Source organism: Opisthorchis viverrini (genome assembly GCF_000715545.1).
Source record: "Opisthorchis viverrini unplaced genomic scaffold opera_v5_170, whole genome shotgun sequence".
NCBI classification, from domain to species: domain Eukaryota; kingdom Metazoa; phylum Platyhelminthes; class Trematoda; order Opisthorchiida; family Opisthorchiidae; genus Opisthorchis; species Opisthorchis viverrini.
This window is the reverse complement of record NW_008751826.1, coordinates 991823-1001623: the sequence shown is the minus strand read 5'-3', so window position 1 is coordinate 1001623 and position 9801 is coordinate 991823. Positions and strand designations below refer to the sequence as shown.

General features: G+C 42.9%; 1 protein-coding gene across 1 annotated transcript in view; it reads left to right on the top strand.

Moving 5' to 3' along the window:
- Nucleotides 1-7779: 7779 nt before the first annotated feature.
- Nucleotides 7780-9801, top strand: part of T265_14285 (hypothetical protein) — a gene marked incomplete at both ends in the record, with an annotated part of 49355 nt that continues 47333 nt past the window's right edge. Inside the window, 5 exons of the mRNA XM_009172932.1 lie at nt 7780-7885; nt 7934-8229; nt 8274-8424; nt 8468-8636; nt 9357-9654. Of these exons, the coding sequence (XP_009171196.1) occupies nt 7789-7885; nt 7934-8229; nt 8274-8424; nt 8468-8636; nt 9357-9654 (1011 nt within the window). The remainder of the gene's footprint in view (nt 7886-7933; nt 8230-8273; nt 8425-8467; nt 8637-9356; nt 9655-9801) is intronic.

Sequence of the window (9801 nt, the reverse complement as noted above, 5' to 3'; positions counted from 1 at the left end):
CGAGCATTGAACGCAGTCATCAGTATCGCACCCAACGAGAGCAAAGCTTTTGTGAGTGACAGGCGTATGAAGAGATATTTTGACGAAGTCAACGTAAAACGTGGTCGCCTTCGTTCTCAGCGGAAAGTGAGATTTCCCTCCGACATTGACATCAGTAATCTTGAGCGTGTTTCAGTTTGTCGCCCCTGACGCTGCGCATAACTTATCTAGGATGGTCTAAAACCCATCAAAATATATATATTGACAGAATGAGTTCTATAATGCCGGGACTGAACTCGCAAACAAAAAGACTCCGTTCCTCATGCCGTCTGGTATGATTCCGGAATGAGTTGTGCGGAACAAGAATTTGAGAACGAAACCGAAGGCCAACTCAAACTGGTAGAATATGTCCAGGTTTTCTTATAAACAAACAAACGTGAGGATGTTGAGGTAATTCTCATGGAAAATTCTTTTAATAGTGTGATAGTAAGTGTTATTTCATCGCACCGCTTTCGTCATCTTATTCGATTCTGCACTAGGATTTCATCCAAACTAATTGCACCACCTCAGTCATCCTGCGTGATTCTGCTCGTCTGATCAATACTGCATCGGCGGCTGCAGTAACGAATGACGAACATTTAGGTGTTTTGTCTAACCATGTCATTCCATGGTTTTGACATTGCCAAACCAGAACTCTCTGCAAATAACCAACGTCAATCGCGTGATATTTGAATTTGTGTGTTCAGATTTTGGAACTTTGAGATGTTGCTGATATAAAAATCCTCAGGCTACCTGGTTGCACTTAATCGAGTCAACCAAATTAGAACTAATGAATGCGGCCCTGTATTCTTCTACTTAGAGCAGATCACTTGGTAGACTGTCCGGACCAGCTCCCCAACGAGTAAGCAAGTGTCATTTTCACCAGGCTCGGAGCTTGAAAGTGCGATACTGACCGGCTTTGAAAAATTTTCTCTAAGTACCGTACAACAAATGTACCGGCAGTGTTTTCGAACGCGAGTCGAATTAACACGTGCTTTAGACAGTGGAGAGTCGTGCAACCGGCATCGTACTGTACGTCGAGGGCGAACACAGAACAAACCAAATAGGGTTGTACTCTTGGGCGATTGGGTTAGAATGGTTAAACGGATTGCTTGGTAACAGTTGTCTGCGCGATACTACTTCCTCACTCGTCATTCTGGCCGACGACACAGTTTGCCGAACCCACACTTTGTTCGTTGAGCTGGACACATTGTTCACATACTTTCCAAAAATTCTCGACTGTATGATACCATGCTGAACGTTATCCTTAGAGCCGGTCGTGCCAATCTGGTAACTAGTCCAGGGTTTGAATTAGTGTTTGACGTTGAATATTCACGAGGACTACGTAGTGTGTCATTTGACCTGGTCCGTTCACTTTCAGAATTTTTCCGCCGAATAGAAGGGAGCGCTTTATCTGAGAGGCAGTATGCCTTCGAATACTCTGCCAAAAAGATTGTACACGTATCCATAGAGCAATCAATTTGGGAATACGTCACTCAAGGTTATTGTTTAGTGTGCACCCACATCATGGGGAAAGGGGCTGTCCAAAGGTTTTGATTAGCCGTTCATTGAACTTGATAATGGCGTTTGCAGGTGGAATAATTTAAGTAGTATCAAGCAATCCTGCGGGGCCAAATGATTACAACAGACTAAACTGCTGAACACTGCTCAGGTTAATGGAATGAATTCCTGAGGTATCAAACTCCCCTCTAGCATGGACTTCTAAAACGCTTCGGTCACAGAAGAGCGCGATTGTAGTAATCTGCCAAGTCTGCTTCATCGGAAAATTTCTTAATTGCACATTCGTTTTAAATCTGCTGCAAATCTATCATGGGTTCGGCCGTGAGCTTGAAATTCGGAAGATATAAGTGAGCGTTTCCCATGTGGAACTTGCATTTCTTTGCGGATGCCAATTTCTATGGTGCACGCAATTTGGAAGGAACTTCCAGAAAACCAGCTGCTTCGTGTGGCAACAAAATCAGCAGCAACAATTCACCTGAAAGCTGAGGTGAAAATAGAATGTTGGAAGAGTTAGATGAATAAAATGATTGGGGAATAATGCGTGATTCATTAGTAATCCCGGTGGTGTGTGCTGGGCTTCAAGATATGGCTGTGTAATTGCCGAATCTTCCATACTGACGTGATACAAAATTCCACGGGAAAGATACAGCAGATTTCCAATAATGATGACCATCAGTGTTCGAAAGTGACGGTTCTCTACTGCGAATCCGTAATTTACTTGAACATCCATACTGTGAAGAAAAGACGAAGGGTTCCTGGAGAGTGCACCTAGTGTTAGCCTACCCACGCAATCAAACGGATGCGCCTAGGAGGTGATTACTAGTAGTGGAATATGGTACCGACAAAACCAGTCAAGTGGCAAAGAAACAAGGGGGCGTCGGCAATAGCCTGTTTTCGTTCACGCTCGACTCTGTGTATGCAGTAATTGAGCCGATCAATTTGGTTACAGAATGTGATCACCAGTGAAAAGAATCAATGTATATCTGGTGATGCCTGAAAGTGATAATATACAAACATTGTATAGAGAACACGTGTTGGTTTCACCAGCCTGAATGAAACGACATCACACTGTCGGACGGAGCGCAAATTACAACCCACCATAAATCATAATCGGCTGCCCCTCACGCGAATGCAGTGACAGATGTTAAAAGCACCCACCGGCTTATATCAGCCTCTTGCACATCCACAAAAGAGGTTGTCTATCTGTTTGTGGGAAACACAGTGCGTTATCTTAACGAACGCAATTGTTGAATATGAACCAATCGCTTCTTATAACAGTGCCGAAAAGAAGCACTTATTGGTGCACAGTATATGATAATCGATCAACATAAAATAACTTAAAAGTACTAATAACGGTTTTCGTTATGGCAGACAGTAGTTTACAGCGCGAACAATCAAATAAGTCAAAAGGTTTCAGTGGTCTGTCTAACTATATGTGGGATGTTTGACGTGTGTAGAGTACGTACAATCGTTTCAATGCGTACAAGACGGGAAATGACTTGTCATCGCTAAGGTTGCGAACGCGATATGAATTGTCACGTGGTTTGAATGTTTGTGACGNAGTGAAAACGGATAGACTAAACATATCAAGTGAAGTTGATTTATGGAACAAGGAAATGTCCGCTATACGGCTATTCACGAAAGCAGTGGTTGAAATTTCATACTTCTCCATGCCTGATTGAAATACGGTGTAGGGACTCGTTGTGATGGAATAGGTAGTAACCACCAAACGTAAAGTCCACTGGCTGGAAACTCAGTGGGTAGCTAGATGTCACACATCTCTGCGAAAACAGGGACAGAGATGGACATTGAAGGCACTGAATTTTTATGAACTGAGTGGCTGTAGACAACGTCACGCAGTGTTTGGTTATCGGAATCTGTCAATAGATGGACTGTGATTATACATCTACATCGACTAATTCGCTGACATTTTAGAAATCCTACAGTCATGATTAGATTTCTTCTGCTGCCAACACTCAGGCTAACAATGGATCAGTTTCCGAATAAAATATTGCCAAATATACGGTTTCACCGACAGTTGCGATCGGTTACATTCAAAACGCCCCTCAGTTAATTTGAGGTCAAGCGCGTCCTCCCTAATGAGCCGTGTCATTTATTCAATGGGGTACGTGTGCACAAGAGATTCGACTTTCACCTGACCATGAGATGCATCGCGAGTATTCAGATTCAGTCGGCATAAACCTGGTGTGCTTTCATGACATTGATTGGTTTGACTACAAAAGCTCTAGTAAATACACTCAACTTATAATAGTCGGAAGATTGTGGAAATGAGGACATAAGTATAGGGGTGAGGAGATAAAACATTTGACATGATATTCAAAGCTAGTTTAGCAGTTGGGAATCATGACATAATTAAGAACTCTGCACCAATTCACTGTTACGCGAACAAAGCGTCCCATTCTTGTGATATGCTAGTACAGGGAGCGAACCAAAAGGTGCGTAGCTTACAGCTGAGGATATATCGCGTTTTCCTTCACAAGCGCCACATGGCTTTCTGAAATCTCGTCCTCTTTATATATCCTTCTGTCTCCGAGACCATTCGTTCCATGGCTCGTTCTGACCACGTATAATAATTCAACATGACCTACAAGATTGTTGGTTGTAAGAAATTCAACAATCTTGAACATGTTCTCCAGTTGTGTTTAATCCTGTTCAGGTCAATTTTTCATCTCTTATGGAGGAACTTATTTGCCATAGTACTCTGTCTCCGTTAGTGACGTGCCTGGTCTATTCATAACTTCTTTCTTCAGTTATTGCCCAAGGAATTTCGCTTGTAATGAGCACTTGGATGAAGATCTCGGGGCAGGACACATAAATATCGATTAGGCGCGCACTCAGTTGCAATTGTAGTCAACAATTTGTTAAACGTTTCCTATTGATGTTTATTCAGTTTAGATGCACTGAATTTTCCCCAAATACATGGAATTTGTTAACAGAATCACGCCATGAATGCGGGTTAATTGGTTTGTGTTGTGAGGATAAGTCAGAGTAAAATTGCACTCGCTTTCATTTTCCACAGTAACGCAGTCTAACCGAAAATGCAATTGGCCCTCTCGCTAGAGTGTTATCCGCGCGAAAAATATACTGCTAGAAGTCGTGAGTCCAGGTCTCAGGCTTCTAGAAATGAAGCAAATTGGAATTGTGCACTTTTTAGTAATCGTCGACATTCTGCTGGGTATGGTGTGGAGGAGATTAGTTACAACGTGGCTATGGAGCATTGCTTGAGTAAGCAGAACAAAGCAGGGTATGGTGATCCTTCTGACCATTGTACATTTGTACTTTCTTTGTAATTTATCATTACGCAATTTGTACCACTTTCTATCTCTTATTAAATCTCAGCTTATTCCTCTTCTCTTCATACCGAATAATTTTTTTACAAGATACCATATCGAGATGGTTGATTTCCCTGTTGCCCAGATGTCGAAACGCATTGCCTAAGAATTCCATTCTGCAAAAATTCAGTAAGTATAGGCAATTCGGCTGTTTCTGGGTTCGTTCGCTACATTTCCGCAGTTTGACTGCCTTCAGTAACAACTGGTTGGATCGCCGCAAAGCGTCCGATGACCTGAACTAACTGATTCCAAATTCACCCACGATGCTCCTGATAGACTTCGGGTTGGTTGCTGGAGATCAGTGTGGCGCACTCATTCTGCTAATCTGGATGATGAACAAATGGTGGAATTTAATGAAATTTCAAAACTTCCATCGCCCACACAATTTAGCCATTTTTAAAGGTGATGACTGGGCTAGAGACACATTCAATGCCACCAACGTAGGGAACAGCGCTTCAGAACAATTTGGTCCAATTTGAACTACTGTCGTGAAAAGGCCTATAAATCACTGATTTCATCGGCATGCCTCAGCAAATTCCTCCAACTAATCAAGGCGATAACTTAGAAAGTAAAGGTTAGAAAAGGTCCATACACAATGGGTGCAAAATTCGTGACTTTTCCCACAAAGATTATTCTGGAAACACTCGTCTTTAACCGGGATTTTTGTAAACTTCAACCGCCGTCCGTGTGCGTAATGACGGGCATTAACTAAATGCGCCAGTCCGTTATTGATCAAAGAGGACACCTACGTAGACCAAGGGCATTAGAGTAAATTAATCAAGTTCCATCTCTGCACACACAATCAAATGGATTCGGTAAATCTCCCAAGCCAAAACTGAAAACATCCAAACTCAAATCCATTTGACACTATTCGTCATAATTTGCCCCTACGAGTGGTGGGGCGGTTTTCAACATTGGATTGGGAGGAGCTATGTTACATGCCCTTTCTATTCATGGTCATCTCAAAGTGCGGGTTACATCACAAAGGCTGAATTTTTACGCAAGACCCTTTACAGATAAAAATTCTGTGCCCTCACATTTTCGACAATCTCAGTCGACTTGCTTGTTTCAATGGATGATGCGGGTCAACGGAGAGTGGACGAAAATTCGGGAAAAATCAAGTTGCGTGATACGTCCTAGTTTACCATGTGACTATTATGATAATTCACCTTCAATTTCTACATTTGAAAAATGGTATTTTTTTTAAAAATTCCGTGGATGCATTGAGGCACTTAGCTGGAATGTGATACGGCGATGCTGTTTGAAAGTGTCTAAATCACTGGCCTTTTCCAAACAGATAAGTGCATTTTGGAAATCCATTCTGATGAGCCATGTGATAGGATTTCCGAACTGTATCAATAATATGACTCCCAACGTACGTGGAAAGATATCAAACTATCCACAGATTGAACGGTTAATAGTGAAGCGAATGTTTGCAATTAATTCCTTCACTTACTTCGGACACGTATTGGCCAGTAAATGTGGGCACGACATATGTGAGTTGGAATATCGGGGCCTATGTGTACGCCTCGTGATGTCAAACTAATGCCATCGCGAAGCGCGATACGTGGATTATTCACTACCGTACATTGGAAGAAAGGAATAAACATGGACAGGGAAAGGACTTAGTGCAAGCTTACCACAATCATCTCGAGGTGCCCACATCTCCAAACATTCACTCAGGCAATATGGATAGAAACTGACAACAAGAACGACACTGACATCGGTTGGTAGCCATATCACATATGTCAAGAAATACGCGTTGTTCATAAACATGACCGTACAAATAACTGGATGGATCATCGCTTCCACAACACTTGCGGCGATCTCGGATACCAAAATACGGTGCGGCGTTTCAGGTAGTTTCACTCAGACGAAATCACTGAAATTCGTTCCGTAGTTCGAAGGTCTTTGAATTAATTCAACCCGAATTTTGAAATGGTTGCCAAAAATGGATCAACGGGTTGAAAACGGCTGTCTCGGGATATGGACTACCCTATCACATTGTAACACATGAACACTCCCGTGCTTGACTCACATATGTTTGTCTCAGGATATTGTGGTAGAAATGTTCCCCTCATCAAGTGATCAGTATCCACTGCTCAGACAGAAAGTTCGAGACTATGGATGTCAACAAAGCATCCTTCTGGTTCGGATGAAACGAAAATTGTCATTACATATCTGAACATTTATAAGAATAGTCAGTTGAATGGAAGGCCATGGTCACCAAATATAAAACAGTTAGGCCACATGCGTTATTTACATCGGACAGGGTGTGTAACACCACACCCTGGTCACACTAACCTAGCTGAAAACTCCCCGAAACGGATTCTGTCGAGCACACCATGTAGAGAAAGGTGGACATCTAAGACAGTGAGTTTGCTGCCAGTTGTACAAAGTTCGGAAAGGCTTGAGCAGCCGTTATTTCCGCAAGTCATCGCTTTAACCTGCCCATCGATGAAATATACCGATTGTTTACCAGAGCTTTCAGAAAATAGTGCGTACTGAAACGACCATCATATCCATCCATCGACCCCCTAAGACATTCAGGCACACAACAGCAACCGCGAAATACCATCACATAAATACAACATATGTACACGTTTTGTCTCACCAAACTCATCGACTTGTTAGAGTGAAATACCTGTTCTTCCATAGTGTCATTCAGAACTGAAACACACGCTGATGAGTTTGTTCAAGTGACCGAGGGTTTCGTATTGGACAACGGACGAATTGACCTTGCTCACATGGTGTGTAGAAAACAGCACACCGTTTGTTCATCTCCACAAAACCATGTGATTCCGTAAACCTGCCGACCGAAGAGAACGCGTAGGCAGGGAATGTCAACCCGAACCTCATATATAGGTTGAAAACAATTTTGCAGATTAGGCACACTATGCAGGCTAAAGAAATGGAAGACGTCCTCCAATTCAAAGAAGGCCTCACAGAATTCGCTACAGATGTTTATGAAAAAATTATCAAATTGCAAGCCGGTAAGTCATTAGGTTTCCCATGAACCAACTTATTCACACATGGCCCAGAAAATTTAACGAACTCTGTATTTTCGCCCATGAGTATTTATTGTGCCTCGTTGTTGGTGATGGCCGGAGCCGACGGGGAAACACTGCAAGAGATGCAGCAGGTGCTTCACATTCCCCCGAAGCTCAGATCCAATGCTGTTCATCAGTCCTATGGACCAATAATTTCGAAGTATTTCGAGGCGTCCACCGACGTGGACTTGAACCTTGCCAATCGACTATTTCTTCTGCATTCGATCGATATTCGGCCAGAATACAGTGCACTGGTTGCCAAGTGTTACAAAGCCTCAGTGGAGCTGGTAATCCTTTGCTCCAACGTTCTCTCACTGTCATGTGCATATAGATATGCGGACTACCAGATCTAGAGGCGAAAAGACGTCACATTAACGCCTGGGTGGCCAAAAACACAAAGAACAAAATTGAGGAAATGTTGCCGCTTAAATTTCTCGACGAGGACACGATATTTCTGCTAATCAACGCGTTGTATTTCCGAGGTAAGTGTCTATAAAGCCCAACTATGATCTGAACGAATCCAAGGCTCATGGGATCACCAGTTCGCTAAGGAACAAACTCAAGAGAGTGACTTCCATTGCTTGAATGGGGAATCGATGAAAGTGCAAATGATGTATAGGGAATCATCATTCTATCTGACTGACCTCGCGGAACTGGACTGTATGGCTATGAAACTTCCTTTTCGACGGAGCGAGTAAGTCTGTTTATATAGCAAACGGTAGGATTTTGGTTGACTCCATGAAAAGTTCCATAGCCTGTCATGGGAATTCGGAAATTTAAGTGATTGACCTCGGCAAATAAGTCCTAATCCAAACAAGCTCGACGGCACCGTTTGCATCTGATTGATGCCCTGAAGTACGGCAGCGGAATATCGGTGTTGATTACTGATTTCATGTTGTCGATGATGACGATGATGATGACGCGGTGCGGCATCAGAAGGTCTTGCTTGAACACATCAGCACCCGGAGGCTATCAGCTCGTCATATTTCCTTATTCAAAAGAGATGAACGAATGTGGGGTTCCAAAGAACCCGTATGCGACGTATTTCGAAGAATCGCCTTAACTCGAAAGAATTCGGCAGACGAACAAGCGGCAGTTTAGCAAGGAGCAGAGAGAAAACTGAGGATATTGTCCTGCCGTATCGGTCGTACGCTTGTGTTATCAAACTGATCGGCCCAGTAGCTGCACACAGAGGGCCGGATACGGAGAATTTAATTTCAGGCTCGATGCACTTTGCTTTATTTTATATTTAACTGTTTTCAGCCGTTAAACAAGGGGATCACGAAGTGAGTCATCACACCCCACCCCGAGTGCTACTGAATCACGTCACGTTTTCCAGTCATTTTCATTGTTTCAGTCACTGATATCTTGCTGGGATTTATCAACGTTTTCCCGAATTTCGGTTTCATTTCAGTTCGCAGTGTGAATGGGCGTTATTGATTTTGTTGCCACACGAAACAGCTGGTTTGCCGAAACTTCTTTCCAGATTACAAGCACCGGGAAAATGGGCTTCCCCATTGAGAAGCCCGTTCCAAATGGAAGAAGCCCACTTGTTTCTTCCGAAATTCAAGCTCGCAGATCAACCTATGATAGATTTGAAGCCGATTTTATACGATTGTGGAATGAAGAAATTGTTTGATGGAGGAGACTTGTCCAGGTTGTGGCAACCGTGCTCGTCGCTGACCGACGCATATCACAAAGCCGTGCTAGAGGTAAGTTCAACACTCGAGCAGTTCATTCCAGTAATCTGAATAGTGTTCAGCGATTTAGACTATTTGAAACTGTTAGCCCTACGGACCTTCTTGATACCATACAAATCATCTCGCTGGCGAATGTGCTCTATGCCTTTACAGTCTGTG